This window comes from Bombus affinis, chromosome 8 (genome assembly GCF_024516045.1).
Source record: "Bombus affinis isolate iyBomAffi1 chromosome 8, iyBomAffi1.2, whole genome shotgun sequence".
NCBI lineage: Eukaryota > Metazoa > Arthropoda > Insecta > Hymenoptera > Apidae > Bombus > Bombus affinis.
In genome coordinates, this window is record NC_066351.1 from 7664130 (window position 1) to 7690417 (window position 26288).

Genomic DNA, 26288 nt, shown 5'->3' on the forward strand with positions numbered 1-26288 from the left:
TATCGTTAATTTCATTAATAAGATATCGCACAAAGCTAATGAAATTTAATGTTTATAATCTTCATTAGATAATATATGTGGACTAGACAAGTGTGAACAAAAGCAAACATGATTCTAATCATGGATTTACATCACAAAAACTTAAATAGCATAAATACGTATATATGTATACGTATGTATATATATACGTATATATGTATACGTATATATGTATACGTATGTATATATATACGTATATATGTATACGTATATATGTATTACGTATGTATTCTTATATTGGAAAGTTAAGTATTACCTAGTTAATTACCCAGTATTAAGATAGACCTTAATGAAAAATACAATTATCAAAAATACCGGATGTTCGATTGATAAATTTTAATGTTTATTTAATACTCTAAGCTAGAAAAATTTATCGAATGTCCAGCTGGACAAATTGTAAAGTATAAATTAAAAAAAAGAAATGTAATATTATATTGAATTTGCACAATTATTTTAGTTTCACGAGATTTAACTGTTTCATTAGTTGACTTCATCAAAAGAACAAAGTACTCCACTTGCTATGTAGATATCTCACGTCTTACTTACATGATCTCTTTTTATGTTTAAATAAAAAACTGCACTGTAGTTAGGTTATTCTATTATGTAATATAATAACGTTCCAGATACTAACATTTACGTTGTAAATTTTCTTTTCTTCCCGTTTTCATTTTTTCATTAATATGCTGTGATACGTATTGGTATAGTATTCATTTACGACCACAAAAAATGGTCGTACCAATGATATATATATATTATTAGAGTATTTGAATCATAGTTGTTTGATTAATTTATTTAAAATCACTAATACAACTTTAGAATGGAAATACGATTAAGAGTTTTATGACGATACTGACAGTATCAATTGCTATTTACTATATCATCGCTGACTAAAATCTTATCTTTAATCGTGATTTTACGCGTTCCAGTTGATAACCAAACTGCAACTTCATACATATCGTTTATTCAATCAGCAATTGGATCGACGACACATGGACAGAGGAATACATTTCTAGTAATTATATCGTATTACTGATATTACAAGTGTTTTTAAACATTGATTTAAACGTCTTTAAATTCTATCGAGGAAAAATTACTACGAAATCGTCTACGTGCAAAACATTTTTTCGCAATCAAAAATATGTACGTTTTTACGCTACGATTTCTGTTATATGTTTGGAAAGCTTAATATCCTTGTCTCTTTTTTTAGAAGTGTTCTTTTCGTTATAAATATTCATTATTATATGATATCTTTGCATTTTGTATTTCGCAAATTTGAACGCTTAATATACTCATAAAAGTTCGTTTCAGTATGTATTTCGCGGGATATTTTGAAATTTCATTAGCGTCGCAATGAAGTCCGAGGTATCGTGTTTATATCGGTGAAGTTTGAAAAAAAAATTAGAAGGTGTACGTGGAAATTAGAAGATAGTTATTGTAAACATATTTGACAGAAGCCATCAAAGTATTTGATCAGTAAATTGTCCATTTTACATTAATAAGCTTCCTTGTATTTAGTGAAAACAACTTTTCCACTAATTACAATCGTTGCAAAAATACCATTGTATACCTTATGAAAGAGTCGCTTTTATTTAAGTATAACACGTATAAAGTACAAATAACACAGCTCTCAATCGTCTTGCATTAAATGCACTAATTTTGTAGTATTTTGTTTTATTAAAGCCAGCTCTATTTTGTTTTGTTAAAACCAACTTCTAATTTCTACCTTAGATCAACCTTACCAACATAAGCGTAATAGCCATGTGTTATTGCAGCATTAATAACGTTTCAAAAAGTTTTTTTTATGTAATATGGTCATAAAAATTTTCCTGCGATAACGCATTCATCAAATACTTTCATGATTCATCATACGTGCTTGTTAAAAAATCATTTATTATTTGAAATAATCGTAATTACTATAAAATAACTCCGGCGTAATGAACAATTTCAGTGATTCTTAACGAGAAGATACAGTTTGATTTAAATGATCGATGATTTAAATGATTCGAGAATGTATCTGTTTATGCTACATCGTACGATTTATTGTGCAGTTACATATGATAACGTTCTGGCCATTTCTTCGAGCCTATCTCTCTCTGTCTCTCTTTCTCTCTCTCTCTCTCTTCCTGCCTTTTATTTTAAATTACAAATATCATCGCCAATGGTAGGTCGTCGATTCGACGTTATTATGTTGATATCGCGAATGGTTATCGGTTGGAGGACAAACTTGTATAAAACGTTGTGAAGCCCTGTCGTTCTAATTTCGTAATATTGTTTTCTTTACACATTCCACATGACATACTCGGCTAACTAGCATACGGCTATTGAATTCAGCTCGATATTTATGATAACAAGCGTTGGCTATTTGCTTTTCGAGCTTGTCACGAGTCACGTGTCTTACACAGGTGTGTCGTCTTTTACTTCTCTGTCTTACAGTCACGCTTCTATTTGCACGCATAAATTTGCGCTTGTATCGTGATTAATTAACACTTGAACGTCGATGAAATGTTTTGCAACTTTTGCCAAACGCGCGCCGTTCCCTCTCCACACATTAAACTATCGTTTCAAATTATTTTCCATTCAGTCATCGCGCGTACTCATCGTCTTCTGTGTACTCGTATTTCGTGCATTTATCTTCGAAAAAAACGTATCGCCTACGGATTGAAATATCGATAATTGTAACGAGATCTCAGGAAAACCATCTAATAAATTTCGTTTGACGTAAACATAGCATTGAGAACAAAAACATTGTAGCGTCACCCAAAATCAAGTCGGAAACCACCGCTATTAATAGTTACGTGCGCGACCGCATGTGCTTTATTATCACTTGGCGAGGTTTGCGAACAGATATCGCATCCATATTTGAGATGCTTAGTCACGCGACCTCGGTTATTCGAAAGGCTTCTCCTCTATTTAGTTCGCTACAGATGAATTTTGAGAGTACAGGTCTGTGCAAAGTACATCTCGTAACAGCGAAGGAAGGATGTTTCTCGTAGGTAATGAACTTTTTTAAAAAACGATTTCTCAACGATTCCCCTGAAACGTTATCGTTCGTACGATAAGATACTTGATATCTTGATAGACTATTTAGATATTAAGGGGAATACACACCGACACACATGTATATATTTACTTGAAAAAAAAATTGTGTCATGCCTGGAACCTGGTAACGTAAATTATTATTATAGCGTTCTTTATTATTATATTATCCCGCTATAAAAATATTTTGCATCCTTGCTTCATGAGACAGCAATTTGGCGATCGCCATTTATCCTTGACAATTTTAAGATGACGCAGATGGCTACGAATGAATGTTACGGCAGTTAGATGTAAACGATAAAACGCAAAATTGTCGCATGTGCTGTTTTAATGTCGTATAGCTGGGCTGTAGAAGCGTAAATGTGTCCCGTTTTAATTAGATTCGACGAGCCTATTCTTTCTTTCCAGCATAATAACACCTGGCATAAAAAAAAAGAACGCTTTCTGTGTTTTTAACGTTCGTGTAAAACAGCAGGATATGCAAAACAAAAGGGATAATTACGTACATGCGGCAGATAAGTTTGCAAAACTACACCCACGAACAGCGGTGAAAGTACGAATGACTGTCGGCTGCATACTTATGTAGTTACGTTTCCTTACACTGTTATATCGCGTGATTACGATAGACGAACATTTGCACTATATGTGGGCAAGACGCACGTTAATTGCGCTGATTGATGACCATTTCCATGGAATTGCGGAAAATTTTGTTGAAATAAATCGTGTAAATCGATGGTGTCACATCAAATGTTAAATCCAAATTCTTTCTTTAAATTTGTTTAATTTTGTTACTGACGTCGTTGGATTCTAATGTCGCAAATAGCTCAATTTGCTGTTTAATACATAAAATAAATATTAATTGAAATGAATTACATAAGTAAGATCGTCCCAAATTAAAAGTTATATTTAAGTTCTTTCTTTGTTAATGTTACTTACTAACACGTTTCTTCTTTTTTCAATTTTCAATTTGATATGTAAATCGCTATACTTGGAATACAATTCGTTCTGTCTATTTATCAAAATTAATGACTAACCGTATGTCGTAAAATCGCGCCATTATATAGATACTGGAATTGCATTTGCGCATACGTCAATTAAGCAGCAATATTTACTGCAACTTCAATTTTTCGCGTTTCTTTTATACTGCTGCTAATATCTCGAAGACATTATCAGTAATACTATGTTTTCTCGCGCGCATTTAATTATAAAGAGAGAAGTGAAAGAATGTCATTTTTACGAATAAAAAGAAACGTGACTTTTAATCTGGAAAATTTTATATCGCATGAAAAGATACAACCGCTTTCAAGACAGCCTATTATGTCATTGATAAAATTAGAAGTAACGTAACATGAAAAGTCCATGCTTATGATAAACAACTTTTTTATTTCTTCTAATTACGTTCATCGTTCTGCTGAAATCAGCGTTTTGTTCAATTTCATAACATACGGGACGCATCATTAATTTTCATCTTAAAACGTTGTTATTTGTTTATCAGCTTTGATTGCACTCGAGATTATATCCTACAGCAACATATCGTACGATATTCCCAATCAATTTCTGTCTTTCTCTGTTACTTGTTATCTCACTTCGTATAGTAAAAATATAACGTTAATGTCAATAAAAACTTGATTTATCAATTAAATTTGTATGCCATACCTAGAAATGATTCTATTCGTTTTATTCGACAGAGAGTGGCACGTAACGTATCACAAGGAAGTTTCCCACTTTTTTAGAGTACAAGGGTTTATCAGAAAGGACTCTAAAGTCCAATCATAGCGAAGCTGTATAAACGATAAAATATGTTTGAGACCGCGCTAAAACGAACTTGTTTTTAGCAAGGTCAGTTCTCTATTATTTCTTTGCTAATAATGGAACATGAAAAAGAGAAAAATGAGGATACTTGTAATTAAATTGTTCTTTCGTAAATTCTTGATACTATGCTACTGATACGCACGAGAGGAAATGTAACTGTTTCTCCTTACAAATATATCTTGCCATGTACGATATAAATATATTACGTAGATACGTGTGTTATACGGAACATTTTGAAATTTTATCAGTACTGAATGAAACTCGACTATCATAGTAGTCGTATCGGTAAAATTTAAAACAAATCTGAAAATATACACAAAAGCTACAGTATATTTAGCGAAAGTATATGTTTCACAGAGACGAGCAGAGTATTTAAACGGTTAAATTATTTATTATATTAATAAGCTTCGATGGCCTCAGCAAGACCATTTTTATCGTCTGTTATTATATAGTTAAGATTGTTGTTCGTATCGTATACTAATTTTTTATTTACCGTAAATGTCTTGTAACAGCCGTATACATTTTCAGATCGGTTCCTTAAACCAATACGATCCTGACGATCGTAAATAACGAAATACTTCCGTGATAGTAACGTGAAAATGTAGTAAAACTATCTGCTTTGTTTTTATGATAAGTAAATAGATTACAATAGTGTTATATACATGACAATTGCTATCGTTCCTTGACATAGTATTTTTAAAGCGTATAGCTAGATGACTTAACAGATTAACACGAAATACGCTAAGTTACTGATCGATGAACGAATTGTCCAAGGATACGCAGAGTTGACTGTATGACGAATCGGTGGACACGCGACGTAGCCGTACGACGTCGCTCCCACCGTCGTCGGTGTCCGTCCAATGCCGAAGTGAAAAGTGACGCTAGTCACCAGCCTCTTGAAGCGAGTGGTGACGCCCCGCGCCGGGTCAGCCTCTCGGCTACGCGCCACCAACTAAAATACTGTAGTTATGTTTACGCTGCGTTCGCGATCGAATGCCTATCTAACATATCTCGTGATGTCGCGGTAATCGTACGAGTCTAGACGGGCATAATGTGTTCTCCGAGGAGAAATCATTGGCCATGATAGATTCCCGTCTGTGTGCATCTCATCAACGATGAACTATGATTCCGTGAATCTATAATAAATTTTTGTTTACTGACTTGTATCAAATTTTGTACAATTATGCGGTTGTGTGACAGTTTGTGATTCATTAAGTGTTCACTTATTTTAATTCATTAAAATGTGTCGATATAGTGAACAATATCGAATTCGATATTGTTGAACGACTGAAGTGATTATCGATTGAAACATAGTGAATCGTATCGACGAACAAACGGATTCTTAATCGCAAGAATCTAAACTTGAGTTGATAACTGTATCTTTGTCCTTAGCACCGAGCCATTGTTGAATTGCGTGTAAAGAAAGGGGGACACAGTGTAGATATATTTGTGTTTATCTCGGCGCGATTAATATGCACCAGCAGGAGGTAGATTCAATATGCCGCGGAAGATTGTTGTGAAAGAGAGAAAGGAACATCTGGTAAAGTAAAGGTGCTAAAGAGCTGGTTACTACGAGAAAACACATTTACGCCGGCGACGTTCTCGAACATGTACTCCTACACGTATTGTACCGTTTACTGTACCTTGAAAATTCTCGAGATATAGTACCGGTTTATACGTAGATACGTCTAAAGCGAAACGACCGATCAATCGAAGAGAAGGATATATAGTCAGGATATTTCCTGATGTTAAAGCGTATCGATCGAAAACATTGATTTTTGGATTAAGCTCTTCTAGAGCTTAAATGGCGACTATGGGAGTTATCGTATATATACCACGTAGGTAATTTTTTCCCCAAGAATGAGTAATATTTAAACGTATGCATTTGACGTCGACTCATGTTCGACTTATCAGTGATCGGCAAAATAATATCGTGTTTTCATATTTCACGCGCCAGTTTCTTACTTCGTTGTAGACCTTGTCTCATTAAAGATGAACTATGCAAATTGCTATTGTTTGCATTTTTGGCGTCCCGATTATAGTATGTTTATTCATGCCGATTTACGATAGAAAATGTAAGAAGTTATAAATAATATTCGAGACTGCTTGATTTTGTCGTAAGAAGGAAGAGAGAAACGTAATATGCGCGAGCTTTGGAATTCGTATATATAGTTAGGTATATACATAGTTCACAATGTGCAGAGTATATCACGTGTTTGATATGCCATCGACCTACATGTACTCTGGATTAACTCTGTGACCAGCATTGAATCTATTGAACTCAAATAGCGTTCGACTTAAGCACTTAAGCGATATTTAAAGACTGAAATTACGTGTTTCTTGAATAAGAATGATGTTATATCATAATACGCTTTTCATTTATAGGTTCTATTGAAAGGTGAATTCGTTAGTCTGATAGCTTATCGCTGAGATCGAAAGTGCTGAGTCACGACAATTTAACGATTTACTCTGTGCATTCTTACTATATTTTTTCTTCTTGCACCTCATATTTTTTCATGCTTACATCGCTATATATAACGGATAGTCTGTTGTTGAATATATTTCAGCGCATTAAATGAAAAATGATAAATAACAAAATTCGAATGAGTATAACAAGCCTAGTCTGAACCATTAAGTCATACTACATATATGTATCATTTCATGTATGTTAATAGTGCTCGCTTAATACAGCACATATTTCAATGGATATTTCAAGACAGACGTAATAACTTTTAAATGTAATTTAATTGTTATGCTAAAAATTATCCGTTTACTGAAAATGTAATATAAAATCGCTTTAATCGAAAGCATTAATTCTTTTATTTGTGCTATAGTTTCAAATGCAATGTACGTATATAGTACGTACAGTAGTTAAATATATAATAATATATATATATTATGCAGCGAATATACGACTAATCAAATGTTAAATCGCACAGGCATCTGATCTATTCGTTGGTAATGTGAAACCATTATTATTCCTAGCAGTATAATTTACATATTTCTTGAGGCAAACAAACTTACTTGAGAAAATTGCATCAATAAGGACAATGTATTGAAAAAATCAACAATTTAAAAATATATCGTAGCTCTTATCTGAGATACGTATATAGTCGTTAGTATAGTGAGGAGTAAAAAAAAAAAGAAATGGTAATAAAGCATTGTGTTTCTTTTCGCAAAATTAGTTGATAAGAACGAATGAAACTTGATCTTAGTCACGTACGATTCTGTTGCAGCTGAATATGCTGAATGTTTCTAAGAAACGCGGTATCACTGTACCAGCGCATCTTAATCTCTTTGAATGCAACGTTCTTGCGTTAATTTCTTGTCATATATCTGGCATGGATTCTACAGCCGATATTGACTTCTTTTTTTAATTTTTATCTTTTTCGCAATATGTTATTCTCCGATAAACTTGTCAAGTTGTGTTTATTTTGTATATCTATATACGTATGTATATTTGATAAAATTTACTAGTTATCTTATGTTTAAATTATTGATTCATACGTATATCTAGTATTGGTAATAATTTTGATTCGTTGAATAAATATATAGAATATGTTTCGATAAGTTCATTCTAAATTAAACTAGGGCAAGTAGAATCGATAACATGTGAAATAAACATATTCTTATACATATTTCTTTCATTTATCGTATAATTTTTCACGATTTCTTGATTTTATCTTCAAGATATAGCGCATATTAATAGGCATGGTTGATCAAGAAGTAATGCACGCGACCAATAGACCTTGAGCTTGAGCCTTCCTCTTCTTACGGCATGTGTATTTTCACACTGTTCGTTAAATGAAATATATACATGCACTGTTTCTCAAGTAATTATTTAATAAAATCATTCGAATGTTTCTCATTACACACAACTGTTTCAATTGCACCATAACTTGACAACTTTAGTAAAAATAAATATTATTTCTGCAAAAATAATTACACACAATTTATAAAATGTAATTTATAAAAATGTACTATTATAAATTTAATATTCCATCATTTCATGTATGTTAATAGTGCTTGCATAATACAAGACATATTTCAGTGGATATTTTAAGACAGACTTAATAATTCCTAAATATAATTTAATTGTTGTAGATGACGCTTAAAATTATCCGTTTACTGAAAATGTAATATAAAACCGCTTTAATTGAAAAAATCAACTCTTTTATTTGTGCTAAAATTTCAAATGCAACCTACGTATATAGTACACTTTTCCACAATTATTAATGTATCTATAGGCTTCATTGTTAAGCAAAATTGTAAGTCAAGTAAATAAGGAAATGCAAGACCGATCATTTCATAAAATTGCCTTTTCATATTATCATATACATATATCATTTCATAAAGTAGTCTTTATTTTCATATTTGTCCGTATTTATATTTTTGCCTTAATTCTCTCTCTCTCTCTCTCTCTCTCTCTCTCTTTCTGGTTCTACAAAAAATCCTTTTATTAGATAAATTTAATTATAGTTATGTGATTTATATTATAACTTAAATGACATTAATATAATATATAATGATAACATATTATTGTTAAAATAAAATGTTGCAGGCATGTATACCATGCGCATGCTAGATAATGGTAACAACAACGCTTCTGGTCCAACGGGAGCAGCAGCCTTGTCAGGAGTTCAGACAGCTGGTGGTACGACCTCTTCGGCAACAGGAGTTACGACACTTCCGGGTGTAACAGACGAAAGGATGGATGCATCCAGTGATAGTGCTGTCAGCAGCATGGGCAGCGAACGTGTACCATCCCTTTCGGATGGCGAGTGGATGGAAACTGGATCTAATTCTAGCCATACACAAGCTGATTCTCATTATACTATGGATTATGCTAGGTGATTAAATTATATTGAAATAATGGAACAATTTCAATAGAATGTTATTTACCAATCGGACAAATTGATAAGTAATTTCTATATTTTGTATTGCAATCTCGCTTCTTGTTCGAATTAACGTTATTACTGAAATTTGTATTAAATGCTCTTACATAATAAAAACAAGATGGTAATGAAACAAATAAAGTTTCGCAATATAATTTTACAAATTACAATAATTAATAATTGGTCATGTAAGATACGACTGTCGCAAGTTACAGTTTTTCTAAGACTATATAATTTTGTCGATAAATGAAAGTAAATGACGTAAATTGTAAATCATAATATTAATAATGTTTATGTAATTATATTAGTCATTTTGTTATTAGCAAATACCGTATGTCATACGACTGCAGCTATTCTGTTTCTGGAAGGAATGCTGGTTCTCCAAGATGTCAAACAGAGCGTACAATGCCTCCAGTTGCTCAAAAAAAACATCAGATGTTTGCAAAACGATACTTCCAGGAGCAAGGAACTGGTTAGTTTATATATATATATAAACAATCGATACAATATGGCATCGTATGTAATTTAGATTTAATGGATTTTACATCTATTTCTCATACATGGCAGGTTCGCCTCTCGGAGCTACAGCACATCCTACCACTCCAATGAAATATGAATATGAATCGCACACAGTCGGTGCTGGGGCACCAGGAAATGCCTATTCTGGTCCGATCGAGGGTGCAGCTGGGCCTCAACCTGAAATAAAATATAGTTGTAGTGTAGATTTCAGTCGTCATCAATCAGGTAAAACTGATTTCTGAGCTTCTGAATATTCATATCAAATAGATATTTCATAGCTTTGCCTTACAGGACTCTAAGACGATAAAATATTTTAAATAAAATGTATTACGTATTATTTAAGTAAGCTGAGTAAGATGTGTCAGGTATTAAGCATAATTATAATTGCTTCTTTTTTATATCATCAGGACGTTCAGCTATAGAACACGTTCATCATAATCACACGTACCATTTACCTGCAGAAAGTTCCGGATCTCTTCAACGTCCAGTTTCTCGTGACAAAAAAGGTGAACTGTATAGATCAAACTGGCAACATGATTGTTGCATACTTTAATAATATTATAATGTAATAATACTGTATTATTAATTTTAATAATTAAAAGATATTATTAAAAATATTAATAATATTAATAACATTATAATATACTTTAATAATATGTAATATTTATAATTCAATAGTATTACATTTGTAATCTTCGTTAATGTCTTTTTTAGTACGTAAAAGTGATAGCGAGGAACACCTAACTAGAGATGAGAAAAGAGCAAGGGCGTTGAACGTCCCTATTCCGGTGAATGATATTATTAATCTACCAATGGACGAATTTAACGAACGTCTTAGTAAATACGATCTCAGTGAAGCACAATTGTCTTTGATACGTGACATTAGAAGACGGGGCAAGAACAAAGTTGCCGCCCAAAACTGTCGCAAGCGTAAGCTAGATCAAATCATTAGTCTTGCTGACGAAGTAAAGGAGATGAGAGACCGCAAGATGAGGCTTATTCGTGAACGAGAATTCATGCTTATTGAAAGACAACGTGTAAAAGACAAATTTAGTCAACTTTATCGTCATGTATTTCAAGTTAGTATATTCTATTAGTTATTTATTTTGCAAATAAATTGGAAATTCAACTTGTAAATAATATAAGTTAATAATTGAATGTAATATTATTCGTATATTAAAATTAAAAACAATTTTACCATTTAATTTACAGTCCTTGCGCGACCCTGATGGCAATCAATATCATCCCTACGAATACAGTCTTCAACAGTCTGCCGATGGAAATGTGTTGTTAGTGCCAAGGAACCAGACAAATCCTCACCATCCACGTCCTACAACAATGGAACCAAAAACAAAACCTGATCCTGAACATAAGGAATGAAATTATCAAGAAATCACGTTTTAAAACGTTTGGGAAGAGGAACTCTATTTTCTTCATATACCGGTTGCACTTTTGCAAAACGAACATAAAGGCGGTGCTGAGATGAAAAATCATTTACAATTTTAAATACCACAATGAGGAATTTGCGTAGAAAGCTTATTGCTTAATACTGATATATTTCACACATGTTCAAATAAATGAAAAAATTTTCAAAAGTTTTGCAGAAACTCACATTGAGTCTCACGTTTCTTTACGACTGAAGAATAACCATCAAACGTAAGAAGTGTCGATTGTACATATAGTTATATAGCATAAATAAATCAATAAACAATATAAATAGAAAAAAAGTAGACAACACTTATAAAAGTCTGCGTTATATTTCTTAATGTAAAATTTTTATTTATTATTTTAAACAACGATATCATTATGAGTTGATTTACAATCATGAATTCATTTAAAAAAAAAAGAATCATATTATAAAATTTGTTAAGCGTCACTTTTTTTCTATTAAAATTCAAGGGAACACTATAATAATAATAATCCAATTAAAATAATTTTCTTACAATTCTCTTTTGTTATTTTTATAACACAAGTGTGTTTTAATCCTAAATGCATGTATATGTACATGTATGTTTTTTACGCACCGTGGGTATATTACATATACTTACATTTTTATGAAGAGGATTTAATGCGTTTCGATGCAGTTGTTTCAGTTATGAATATATATACATATGATATATATTTGATATATAACTGATGTAGGTGTTAACTATCTACGATCACATCGAAATATGATTATTCAACATAATTCGTGTCTGTTAAATTAAATCACTTTCAAAATTATATAAACTTGCCAAACTTCATAAATATTTGCATATTTTGGTAGGAATAAAAAAGGGAGTTACATTGAGTTTGTTATACATAACTCAATAGGGAAGAAATAAAATATATCACAAATATGCAATGCTAGGGAAATAAACATTTGTTGGACAACATGTTTGTAATTTGCAATGATAAAAAACAGGAATGCAAAATTAAACTTGCATTTATTAAATTGGAAATTAAATGAAAGAAACAATTTAAATAATAAAAAATGTGTGTTAAAGCATCGAATAATATATATTGTTCTATGAACTGTTTAGTGTTCTGTACAGTAAACTGCTCCAAAAATGTTAAATTTCAGTCCGTTCAAATGAAATATTAACGATAAATTGTAATATAAAGTGGGGAGACATCTAGTAATTATTGTGACTATGTGGATACTTTTAACACAACGTATTGTACTGCTACAATATTAATAATAGTATTGTTTGAAACATGAACGAAAACATAACAAATACACATATTTTTATAAAGTAAGGGACGAATAAAGTTTAGGTATTTCACATTTGTCTTTGTATATATATATTAATATAGTTAGAATAATTTTCTATAAATATTATACATATATAAATATCGAACATATGTATTTATGTATATACATGTATATGTATAAATACATATATGCAGAGTAATAATTGAGATATATGTTATAAGATTAAAAATGAAAAAGAAATACTGTTTACGCCGACAATTTATAATAGTCATGTCTTTATTAACATTTACATACACAATTGTATTTATATTATTGGGTGTAGGCTGCCTTTACGTACTGTATTTAGCGAGTGGAGATCACATTGTTAAGAATTGCTGCAAAAAGAATAATTTACAATTACTCTGTTCGTGAATTGTACAAACGAACTAGATTTATACACCTCAATTCCATCTGATCACATTGTCATTTTAAGATCTCCTATGTCATTAAATTTCTATATTGTATAAATAAAGCTGAATAAACCTTTGGGGAAATTACTGTATACATTTTAATATAATATGTGCATGATACTTGTCCATCTTCATGCTATTTTTGAAAAATTAAGAATTTAAAAATAAAAATAAAACTGTGAAAGCTGTTACCCATGTAATTATAATGCTGATAAACAAAAATAATTTTTACAGTAAAAATATTATGTAATATATTTCTATATGCAAAAGTAACATAGGTTTTTTAATATGAACAAAAGTTGAAATTTTAGATAAAGTTACAGTGTTATAGACCAAATATATTCAGGATAGTCTGATATATTACTTTGCAAAACCCAATTTTGCCTAATACTACTTTATTTCTTTGGCTTTTTGAAATATATTTCTCTTATCAATATACCTCTGCAATATATTTGCAAAAAATTACAATATTTATTGTTTATATACATTACATGTGATGTTAGAAAGCATACTAGAATAGTCATATAATACGTAAGTAAAAGAATAATTTTCATAGTATATAACAAGAAAGTTAAACATTATATAAAAATTATAATGTATAATTTATTGTAAATGTATTGTGAAGAATATATTCCCTGAATAAGTGATGAATATAAATACTTCTCCCCTCAAGGTCCCAAGGACGTATATTACGAAGTTATATACGAAGGTATATTATTAATATACCTCTGCAATATATTTGCAAAAAATTATAATATTTATTGTTTATATACATTACATGTGATGTTAGAAAGCATACTAGAATAGTCATATAATACGTAAGTAAAAGAATAATTTTCATAGTATATAACAAGAAAGTTAAACATTATATAAAAATTATAATGTGTAATTTATTGTAAATGTATTGTGAAGAATATATTCCCTGAATAAGTGATGAATATAAATACTTCTCCCCTCAAGGTCCCAAGGACGTTTACTAATTGTAAGTCAAATTAAATGTATGTACCTATATATTCCCTTTTGTAAACAGCTGTAATTAATTAATATGGCTAATGAGAAATATTAACAATTTATTTTATATATTATGATATTTACATTATTTATATATTTAAACATGTTTCTTTCTAATGAAATCGTTTAATGATTCTTCAGTGTAGTATTTTGAATATTAGTAAATTATAAATAGCTACCATGATATGAAATATATGTAATTACAGAGAGTTGCTAGGAGACTGATAAAGTATTTACCAATGGCGCCTGAGGAGTGGTTGAGTCTTATTCAAAATGCTACGAAAACTGCAATTATCCAAGATGGTAAGATAATTTAAAAATATACTAATGTCATATATTTAAAGCTTTCGTTATGTGTTGAACTTTTTTGTGTAAGAATTATTCAAAGATTGCGTAAATGTAAAGATTTTTAAATGTACAGTTTAAATCTATAGTTTGAATGTACAGCTTAACCTTCAAAATGTTTAATCAATAAATACTGTTACTTGAAATTTTATATTATACATTTGTTATTGATAATTTTATGGATTAATCTCAAATTTTTCTCTATAATTGAATTATGTATTATATGTAAAATTCATGTACATGTAATGTAAAATGTAAATATGCTTTACAAAATTACAGATATGAATGTGTCTAATATATGATTTTATTGACATTTTTATTTCTTTTGTCAGCTATTTAAATGTTATTTTAACATATTTGATGTATATAATTACATATGTTTACATAAAGCAATGTTACACCTTCTTAAAATTATATCAAATGTAATGTTTTTACATACTTTTATATATAGGAAAAAGAAAAGTACATTTTTTAATGGAAGATGGTAGGGAAATGGTAGAAGAATACCATTTAGAAACAAATGTTGTAGTGCGGAGAGCATGGAAAGAAAAAGGTAAACTGGGACAAGATATAGGTTGGAAAATAGAAATTGGAGACCCTGAACCTAGGCAAAATGATATTGAAGTATATGGGATTCAGGAAAGTACAAGTGCTGTATGTAAAGTTTATTTTGCACAGTATTAGATTATATCATGTATCTAATACATGATCACCTATTTAATCTAAATACATGTTTGAATTTTCCAAAATATAATGAATAATAATCACTATTATATATATCTTTATAATAGCCATTTATTACAAGAAGAATTACAAAGACTGCACTTGAATGGCGCATAAGGAATTTGCCATATCCACAGAATGTATATAGTGTAACAGCAGAAGATGATAATACAATAACTGTTCGTACAACCAATAAAAAATATTTTAAAAAGATAATAGTTCCAGATTTAGAACGTGCTGGATTAAAAGTAGCACAAGACAGAATATCCTTCACGCATCAATACAGTACGCTAATTATTACGGTATGAGAAGTATCTGTATTTTTAACACATTTACATAATGAGACTGCAGACTTTTATGCAATATTATATTTTTGTGAATATAGGTCGAAGGACAGGATCTAAATAGTGATATCATTTCATAGTAGTTTCATTTATTAAATATTGAGTATTTTGTATATTTTATATAGTTCTGTTTATTATTCTATGCATTTTTGTATCTTTAAATTTTTTATAAATGCATAAAAGTCTGCAACCTATACATAACTGTTATGTTTATCTTTTTTTTGTAGTATAAAAAACCACCTGCACTTCTGGAGTTGGAAAAAAAGGTATTAGATGAAATATTACAACTAAAAGCAAGAAAAGATGGTGATGTACAGTGTCCAACAAGCTAATAAAATTTTTTTTTTTCTAAAAATATTTTTCTATTTTGCTTGTCCACGGTCATATTTAAAAAAATGAAGTTAAAGAAATTAAATTTCACATTATAATATTTATCATTAATATCATATAAATTGAACGCATTATTATATATAATTGGAAATTTGATTGAAACAAAAATTTATTGAAAAATTTATTTAAAAATATTAATCTATATAATTTTTATGCATATAGTAATCAAACGGTAAGTATTTTATTCTTTTTAATTTGGTTAAGAAAAATAATCTTTATAAATATTTTTTGTATGAAATTAATTTTTCAACGTAGCGGCATTGCGCGCGCGAAAATCGAGAAATCGATAGATCGATCATTTATTCGTTCTACGTCGCGAGTACTATCGACTGTATCTGGCTACTATGTATGTGCCGTGTAAACTGTGTTGGTGGTATTGCGTTTCGGTGTTATGCTTATAATTCCGCAATATAATATCTAAATAAGCAAAGAATATGATGAAATCTATACCCGAGAGGCAAGTATTATTTATTTTTTATTTTTTATAATTCCATTGAGTTTAATGAGGCATTTAAAACTATTTATTCAATGATTTAAATCGGAGGTCACATTGCATAGAGGTTATGTTATTCTGACTTTCCTTGTATTGTTTTTAATATTTCTTTTCTAAGCGATATTAACGGTAGGAATTTAATTGTGAATTAAAAGATTATCAAATGTGTTCAGGTTTATCTACTCCGTAGTCGCAATTAATACTAAATTTTTATTTCTAAATACATTTACTCGATGCGGTTTGTATGGTAGTTAACTTATCGGTCGAGAAACACATTTTTCTTTATTGTAAGGTAATTTCATAGACGGTACTTTTTTCTAATATTAATATATATTATATATATATATATAGATATTAATATATAAACTAAAATACATTATTCCGATTGTATATATTAAATAAAATTTTTCAAATGCCATTATTGTTAAGTGTTAAATAATTTCAACTTCTGTTATCTAAAATTATCAAGAATGAATCCGAATAAGTGCTTACGCGGCGCTATTTCTTTTTGTTTAATATCATCTGTTTATGCTTATAGTTGTTCAGTGATATGTGTACTTATATGTATAATGAATGTATATTAAATAGACGAATAAATAAATGTATGTGTGTTCATATTTTACATAATTTAAGTGTGTTGTATCTTTATTCATTATTATTATTTTCTATCTTAGGTGGTTGGAATATAAACCCTATGGCACAGTGATCAGTGGTACAAAAATTCTTCCCTTTAAAGTTCCATTAAAAGAGGTGAGTGTTCTTGTTAATAAACAATTGAAATTTGTAATTAAATATGCGTTTCGTACCTTTTTCGCACATACTTAACTTTTCGTTTCTAATAAATTTACAAACTGCAATATTCTCGTCAATAAGTTTACTAATTATAAGTGGAAAATATGTAATATAGTTATATGATTTTTATAATTGCAATTGCAAATGTAATTAAAAATTTACCGTTTAAGTATGTTTGAAATATGATTCAAATGTTTTTTAAAGGATTTTACTCAATATTTTTATTTATAGTAATTCAGATATAGTTTGTCTTTCTAACAACCTATAATTTTTTTATGCAATATAGAATACAAACTGTAAAATACACAAAATTAAAAGATAAATAAAAATTTGGAATAATTAAGTTATCTTGCAATTGAAATATTTCTTGCGTTATTGAAATATTAATAATTAAAATATACAATTACCATCAGAATAAGCAGAATCAAAGTAGAATAAGATATGTATTACTTGAGAAATTTTGTCTTGTTAAATATTTCGAAATTTGAAGCTTAAAGTTTCTTTAAAAGAAAGTTAGAAAAATGATTTTCATTTGCAAATCGTGTTTTTAGAACCGTTGCTGTTAAACGCATGGTCGATGCCGTCGAAGTCGCTTTACTGTGTTTCTTTTTCTCTTACCTTTCATAGTAAATCAAACATCCTCTTCGCGGGGGTCGTGGCGGCTTCGAAGCTGAGATAAGATCGCATCGAATTCCAGAAATAGAGGATACAGTGCCGGTATCCATACGCGTTGGTGCGTCTCGTACGACTTAGGTATGCGTGTACACGTTCCGAGATACGTGGCACGGGCCACCGTGAAATCGATGCATGCCAGTGGTATAGAAACCATTTTTATTTACAGTAACATTGATCGATACGGTACAAATAATGAGATATGTGATAAATTAATATTTGAGTCCCTTTCATAATGATTTAATAAATGATAATTAGACTGCTAATATTTATGCAAATTTATTTTTTTACAAATACAGCTACTCACATTCAGTATAGTATATTAGACATATATAACATAGATGCAGACAATATTTAGAGACATAGATAACATATATCTGTTGCTTTGTATAAGAGGATGATTTAATTATCGTGTTGTATATTCTATGAAAATATGAAGCATTTATTGTAGCTTGAAAATATGTAAATAATTCTTTGTTAAATACTTCTATTGTGCGGTTAAATGTTGTTGTTGAATTGAAAGAAATTGAATTGAAAGAAATTGCTATTGATAGCACTGTGTACGTATATATAATTAGAAAAATGAAACCTAGATGTTGCACTTATTAAATATTAACTATTCATTTTCAATAAAAATAGAAAATGAAACTAGGAGTTGATTTAAAATATATATACTAGATGTGAAAAAATGCGTGTGTTCGTTGGATAAAAATTGGTTCTATACCACTGGTGTGGCATTGGGAACGAGGGAGGCTTGTTTGTCGATGGACCGTGTTAGTAACGGTAAGGTGGGAAAGGCACCTCCGTGAGATCTGGTATCGGTCCAAGCCAAATTGCTGTATTGTTGCATGTTCTGACTCCAGCGTAGATATAAACAAGCTTGATGTATGCACACACTTCGTTCGATATGCGCGGCAGTGCTTTTTGGATCGTGAATAGCCCAGCTCGATTGTTTGCCTAGTAGCTGAACAAAGTGCGATCGTCGCTCCCATGCTGGTTGCCGCTGTGTGATGTATGTATCGCAGTCGTGCTGTGATCTAGCGGCATTCACTGAAGTTTGTTGATTTTCAGGATACGTATACGTACGTGATTCAGTGACATCTTTTCTTCGTTTTTCTGCTTACTTTTATTAACGTAACGGTTTTTAGATTGTATCTTTATATCGAAAGATCTGTAATTTGATTATGGACAATTTCAAGAGATACTAGGAAATAAAAATTGTTTGATATATTAAATAATATCTTCAATTGGTACTGATGAATAATAGATAATGTAAAGAATGTCTGGTTTAAGTTACCACTTAAGCCACTTTGATTTAGAATACTTCGTCTTAATTTTTATTTTATATCTTGTGTAATACATACTATCAAAATACAGATTAGGATACTCTAAAATTAATCGATCAAACTATTATGGTTACGCACCACTCGATAGTTGAGGGTTCATATACAAACAAAAGTATCGAATGAAACAATTTTGAAGGTATTTCACCTAAACATAAGAACTACCTGCCTTTGGAATTGAGAATGACTGTATAGAGACGTTCATTGTGGACTTGAGTGTTTTACAGATGTAATGAAAAGTGGTATCAACGGTGAATAGATTTCCATGTGAAAATCGGCGTTAGCAATCGGATACGCACGGCTGGAGACGAGTCAGGAGGGCACCGCTATTCCCGTTTGTTTCCAGTCATTTAATTTCCGTCTAACTCCAAGCGAACCGGTTTTTCTCGTCTACCGACGTCCCCTGGACCAACAGCGGACAGTTGCAAATAAGTTCGGAACCTTTTTGGCCGGGATTGACCGCTATGCATATAGGCGTGCATGCATACGCAAAATAGGAGGGTGCCCCGACTAATTGATTCTGGCGTCGCGGGCATTACATAAAACAAGTCGAAGCGAGGGCCAAGAATTGGAGTTGGGTTGATTGGGCCCGTTGCGCCGGCCGCGGGGGGCCACTCGTTAATAGGGCCCTGAAATACCCGTGTGAGCTCGTGGCCGCGTGTGCTTTTGCTCTCTCTTTCTCTCTTTTCTTCTTCTTTCTTTTCCTTCTCTTCTCTCCTCTCCTCTCCTCTCTTCTCCTCTCTTCTCTTCTCTTCTCTTCTCCTGTTTTCGTGTTCGTGCTCGTGCTCGTGCTCGTGCTCTGGTACTCGTGCCAGCACCCATTCTCGCTCACCTCTGCGTCTTCAGACCGCACGACGGACCGCTTCTTCATCTTCTATAAGAACGTGTAACAAATATCGGCTCACACGAAACGTGATACCGTCTTCGCCGACACGCTGTACGCTTTCTACCTTTCTCTCCCCCTTTACTTTCTTTTCTTTTCTTTTCATTTTTTTCACTCCGGACACCGTCCTCGATGAATTTAAGCCGATAACCCCTAGTCACCATATACATTGTAAAAGATGCGCTTTAAAGTCGATTTTAATTTTGGATTGAATTTCGTACGCGTGTAATTTGCCAAGGAATCGGTGGATGGAGGATGCTTGTCGAGAATCGCCCTGGAAGCTCGCTTTGCGATGGCTTAGCTTTAGGCTAACGCGGCCTTGGCTTTTAAGTTTTACGTTGTATGTACGTACTTGTCATTGTTTGACACTACTCTTCTTTTACACGATCGATGCTATAATTCATGCATTTAATGTACTGCATCTCCTTCGTCTTTCCTGTAATCTTCTATCATCTAATCTAATCAATCGCTTGTTGATATTATTGCTTATTTAATTTTGCGTCAATAGTTCCAGTTAGCGTTTATGATAGTTACTTGTTGAGGTTGAGTTTGCCGTATAAACTTTCTTTTCTTTCATTCTTTGCATATTATATTTATTATTATTTCTATTACGTTTCAAACGTGGGGTGAAAGAAGAGAACGGTAATAGAGGTACTAATAATTAATATTATTATACATGCAACTTTCCTGTGAATTATTCTTATATATTCGTTACAATCAGGTAGTTCGATTAACTCGAACGAGGGTTGTGATTCCTTCCATTAACAGTGGGAACACATTTACTAATATTTTACTTGTTATACGAGTACGAGTAGTCGTGCTGATTTATTAGAATTACATAATCAAACCACTGTTTGATCGAATTTGCGATAAATTTAATATTTCACATTTATCCACTTAACTCTGCTCGTCTTGTATATTACGAGTTTCATAAGGCTTATTTATCGTGGGAAAAGATGCAGCACGAAAGATAAATGACTAAAAGATGAAATGATAGACATGGTTATACACGTGTTACTTGCAGTATGTCAGCAACGAAGAATATTGAAATGTTTTCATCGCTCGTGCCGATGTTTATCGCTTCGAAAGTTCTGTTTTCGTTTGCATTTCATAAAGTGGGTGTAGATACTTGCTATGTATACGCGAATCTTTCATTCAGCACGTTGCCATTTAATATTACAGTGAAAAATAAATATAAGGTAGGACGCTCGTTATTAAAATTAACAACAATCGTACATTTAAAATCAATTTAATGTTAATTGAATTAATACTATTGAAAGTGGAATGAATATATATATATAATGAATTGTATTGTATGATGGATAGATTAACAATAAAGTAAAATATGTATAGACGGAGATAAATTTTCTCATTCTTTAGCACGAAAGGAATGATGTAAATGTTGGAAATCAGAAGGCAGATAGGCGCACACACATACAGACATACATATCGGATCGTATAGTATTCCTTCATTCTTACCATTCCATGCAGTTCAGCCAGAATACCTGAGATTTTCCCCTGAGACCGTTCAACCGCAGTAGGCAAATTCTGCATGTTGAAGAAGAATATTAATTTCTGACTTAAGTTCAGGTTGGAATCCACTCGAAAATGGATAGGTTGTCTTCGTGGGTGATATCTGTATTTCAACCCTTGGAAATTTTCAAAATTCAGATCGCTATCGTGTTAACTTCTCGGTTACATTCAGGCTAACCACCCTCGTTGTTTTCATGGAGGTAAAAGTCACTTTGCTTTGTCTCAAGAAATCGTGATTTCGTGTATTTTGTCACAAACCTTGTGTATTACAGGAAAATATGATTTATCTATTTTATCTATTTAAATAAATCTGTGTTGAACGTATTTTTCCTTTTGCAATAATTCATAAATTAATTAGATTATTTCAGATAATAATTATCAATTGTATCGGTTGAAATAATTCATAGAAACGGGAATGAATATAGTACGGGTAACATCAGTCACGAATCTTCCTTTTTCCTTCCGTCTTTCGAGAATTATTAGGTTGTCCGAAAAGTTACTTTCGTTTTATAAGGAAATAATAGACGCACAATGTTTTTTCTTTTATATTAGTTTATTGAATTATGCACGAACATAATAATAGAAATAGAACGAAATGGATCATACTTAATTCAATAAAGTAATATAAAACAGAAATTGTTGTTCATCTATTATCACTTTATGAAACGAAAGAAACTTTTCGCGTAACCTAATACTTTCCAATACTCTGTTGCTAAACTAACGTTGCTTTTAGTAGTTTGTTCTACTGCTTTAATATAATTTGATTTGAAAAACTCCATTCTTCGATACATATAAATTAAAGAAGCTCGCTTGACGGATGATCTATGATAAAATTAGCATGTTTCTTGTAAATAACTTCGTAACGTGGATACCTTCAGAATGAAATCTCCGTCAATATTTATGATGCGAACCTTTCTTCCAGAGGAATTCATGTAGATATACGATTTAACATGCGCGATGATTTGTCTGATTAATAATACAGGCTGTAATAATTCATAAAGTTTTTACACCATGCGATTTGCTCGTAGCCGAGGGATCGTCGAACACATAAAAATCGAAGAAACATTAAAAATCTTCAAAATTACGCGTCGAAGACATCGAATTAATTTGTCAGGCATACCGAAACCATCATTCACCGCTGCCATACGTGATATTTTGCTAGCGCATGTCGCACAGCACTGCAAACATTTTTTTCAGTTATGATTTATGAACAAGTCCCTGGCAAACTTTGTAGTGAAGAATGTATTCGTGTCATGGTCCGGACTTCGTGTTTCTCGGACTTTTTGGCTTTCGTTTCGTTCTTCTTCTTTTTTCTTTTTTTTTTTTTTTTTTCTTTCAGCGAAATGTTAAGTAACGGGCTTCGACGATGGTAATCGGTTTGTTCACTGTCGGAAGTAATAAACGGCGGTATTGTGCCTTGTCGTAGACGCTAATCTCGCGGGCAAACACACGATTTCATGGTGGAGGAATTATGGTTGTGCGCAACTTTTATCCCAAACTTTCGAAATCTGTCCGAATACAAACATCGTGCTGTCCATTTACAAATCTAGGACGGGCAGGAACTTTAACTTTCCTGATATTGAATTGCCGAACATTTTTTGACACCTAACATTTTTTAATTGCTAAAATGGGTGTCCTTTTAAGCGAGAATAAGGTCATACTTGATTATACTAATGGTATTTTAAAATCATGGCAAGCTGTTAAACGAGTAATTCTTTCGTTGTGCAATTAATCTACTGAATTAAATAACTCAATTTATTGCAATCACTTCGAATTATCGAGAAAGAAATCGCAAAAATATGAAAGTATTTTGAAATTTTCATAAAAAATCTTCTCCATTCTGCATCGTCTGTAAAAGCAGGAAGACAGAAGGACTTTCTCAATGGAACTTGATAATAACTTTCTTGTTTTTTATCAATGTCGTAATCTATCTCGTACACATTATACAAAATGCGATTATCAGCTAATGGTAAAATAAATCTAACAACTTCAATTAATATATCAGAAGAAACTACTCGAAACTTGCATGACATTGTTCAAGCCACGTTAAATCAACAATGTGTAGATTTACTCGTTTTATACCACCTCCTCGTTCGACACTCGAGTGGATACATAATTTACCACGACTATGTTCATATAAACATGCTCAATCTCCGAAGAGCTTTATTTATTTAGCCAGTATTCACGTGTTTATTAATTCCCGCGATTTTTCGATTCTGGCGTATTCTTTGAACAGATCTATTGGCTTGCAACGAGGTGGGCCTGATGTCCTATGTTATTAAACGATGGTAAATGTTTGTTTAACACTCATGGTGCGGAACGATGAGTACAATTTCCCATCTTCCCATAGCCGTAGAAGGGAACCTCGCGAAAGGGATGAACGCCAAAGACTGGGCGAAAGAAAGAGAAAAGGAGACGGCGATTGTAATTTATGCCGAAGTTAGCGAGCAACTTCGATGACTTTGTAAAATATTACTGATCCCCGTTTCGGAGATCTTATCTGGCTCCGACACCGCGCTCCGTTTCGTCGGAACGCCTTCTTTCTCTTCTTCTTCGTCTTCTTCGTCCGCCTCTTCTTCTAGCAGGCTGGCGCCTGTAAGGGGATCGTGCGTCACGTCGAGAGACCCACTGCGCTACAGCGATTTTGCTCTCCAAGTTCCACGACGATCGACACCGAGGAAACCATATAAACATGTCATTCGTTGATAGAACTTGTTCGCCTTACATAGCTCTTCTCTGTGCTGTCGCGAATCTCTATACGCAATCGTCGTCGAACATTTATAGAAATCGAGCGATGGCTGAAGGAACAAGAGATATCGTAAAATAGTTTTATGTATTGAGGAGATCAAGTTCTAATATTTTCGTTTGCTAGTAAAGAAATAAAGCTGAGTGGAAGTACATGTAGTTAAACGGAACTTTACTTAATGCATGATTCATGAAATTTCGACTGATTGAATCGATTTGTTTGAACACGAGCTGCTATTACGCGAACGAAAAATCATGGATATCTAGAGAAGTAGCGGGCTACTGTTCCAAGAACTCCAATTAACCAGACCAATAAAGGATACTGGGATAAAATGAGGAATCTAAATTGTTTTATTAAATTTTGTATATGAGTATATTTCTACCTGAACATAGGCAAACATTAATTTTGACAAGATCATCTACAAATCTTTAGCGATTGTAAAGGACAGAAATGTGGAAAATCGGTCATTTTATGAAAATATATAAAGTATACAAGATACTCGATATAACTTTTAATAAATAAAAAACAAACGTCTCTGTCTAACTTCTATTTCTTCGGTTGTACTCGTAAAAGTATAAATTTGCATAAAAACAATCGTATGGACGTCTGACTACACGAAACATGATAATACATAAAATGACACCGCTATGTATTCATACGAGGGAAAGATTCCGAGTTTTATACGTGTCCAGTGTAAGGATAAAAAAGGCAAACGTTATAGAGGGAGCTGACTCGGTGACTAACGTGAAAGTAGGTAACAAATTGACGAAAAGATAGTAAAAGTTTTTGTCGGGTCCCAACGCGGTCATCGCGTGGTTCCAGGTGTGGGTGCCGAAGGGGGTGGTCGAAATATAGGGTTTTAGATGCTGTGGGGCAGAGCGGAGCACGCCGCGGAGGACACTTTTGTTTCGTACTTTAGTGTCACGCTGTCCCATCCATCGCGTTTCATCAGATATGGTAGCTGGGCCACAGCCTATCTCTGCTAGATGAGATGGCGAGTGTCCATCTCGAGGCCCTCTCTTTCCGGGAACCCCGCGGAGTAAAGGAGATCTCGCAGTAGCCAACCTTATCTTCCTGCCCGATCGTGTTTCGCCGTTTCTCTTATTTTGCGAGCCATCGTTACGCGCAGGTACTATGTACTTACTGCCGTATGTGGGTGCGTGGTCTGTTGCATACGCGTGCAACCAATCCGCCTGGTTGATGTTTACCTGCTCACGGATATTGCGTTCTACGAAATCATTACAGAGGTGGAATCATTACCTAGAATTTGCTAAGTACTTTCTTTTCATAATTACGCTACTATGTGTGTATGTGTGTGTATATGCCGTGTTATACGAATATTTTTTGCATAACTCTAGGAAGTTCAAAACGTTAAAATATTGCTCTCTTAGAAGTTAAACCTTTTTTTTTTGTTTCTATCTTGAAGGCTTATTCTGTTATTCAGATATTCTGTTATTCTATTAACTGGTTTAATTAAAAATTAGATGATAAAATGGATTAGAAGTTAGTAGACCTAGTTAGGCAAAATTCAATTTATAATATGCAGCATAAAAATTGTACGATGCATT

At 32.2% G+C, this 26288-nt stretch overlaps 3 protein-coding genes and 1 long non-coding RNA gene across 9 annotated transcripts in view; 3 read left to right on the plus strand and 1 right to left on the minus strand.

The window, feature by feature from the left end:
- The window catches only part of LOC126919852 (segmentation protein cap'n'collar), a 111464-nt gene extending 97927 nt beyond the window's left edge, over positions 1-13537 (plus strand). For all 5 annotated transcript variants that reach the window (XM_050729483.1, XM_050729482.1, XM_050729484.1 and 2 more), the window contains exons 8-13: positions 9449-9737; positions 10106-10254; positions 10350-10526; positions 10709-10807; positions 11016-11380; positions 11514-13537. In XM_050729483.1, the coding sequence (XP_050585440.1) occupies positions 9449-9737; positions 10106-10254; positions 10350-10526; positions 10709-10807; positions 11016-11380; positions 11514-11681 (1247 nt within the window). In that variant the 3' untranslated portion in view covers positions 11682-13537. The remainder of the gene's footprint in view (positions 1-9448; positions 9738-10105; positions 10255-10349; positions 10527-10708; positions 10808-11015; positions 11381-11513) is intronic.
- Positions 814-4415, minus strand: LOC126919910 (uncharacterized). The gene is made up of 2 exons (XR_007711819.1): positions 4012-4415; positions 814-3907 (listed from the first exon to the last, which is right to left on the minus strand). It is a non-coding gene; the product is annotated as an uncharacterized LOC126919910 (long non-coding RNA).
- Positions 13538-14608: 1071 nt separating the features above from the next.
- Positions 14609-16223, plus strand: LOC126919895 (protein DPCD). The gene is made up of 4 exons (XM_050729583.1): positions 14609-14759; positions 15253-15455; positions 15593-15826; positions 16096-16223. Exons 1-4 carry the CDS (start codon positions 14696-14698, stop codon positions 16198-16200), a joined length of 606 nt encoding a protein of 201 aa, XP_050585540.1. The 5' UTR covers positions 14609-14695; the 3' UTR covers positions 16201-16223.
- A 266-nt stretch (positions 16224-16489) lies between these two features.
- The window catches only part of LOC126919875 (RNA/RNP complex-1-interacting phosphatase), a 43263-nt gene continuing 33464 nt past the window's right edge, over positions 16490-26288 (plus strand). Inside the window, exons 1-2 of one of the 2 annotated variants that reach the window (XM_050729534.1) lie at positions 16490-16715; positions 17426-17501. In XM_050729534.1, the coding sequence (XP_050585491.1) occupies positions 16693-16715; positions 17426-17501 (99 nt within the window). In that variant the 5' untranslated portion in view covers positions 16490-16692. The remainder of the gene's footprint in view (positions 16716-17425; positions 17502-26288) is intronic. The other variant, XM_050729533.1, reaches the window with a different exon arrangement.

Coding starts and splice junctions, on each gene's coding strand:
- LOC126919895 (XM_050729583.1), top strand. CDS start 14,696: ATGGCGCCTGAGGAGTGGTTGAGTCTTATTCAAAATGCTACGAAAACT. Junction 14,760..15,252: donor AACTGCAATTATCCAAGATG/GTAAGATAATTT, acceptor TTTTATATATAG/GAAAAAGAAAAGTACATTTT. Junction 15,827..16,095: donor ACAGTACGCTAATTATTACG/GTATGAGAAGTA, acceptor TTTTTTTTGTAG/TATAAAAAACCACCTGCACT.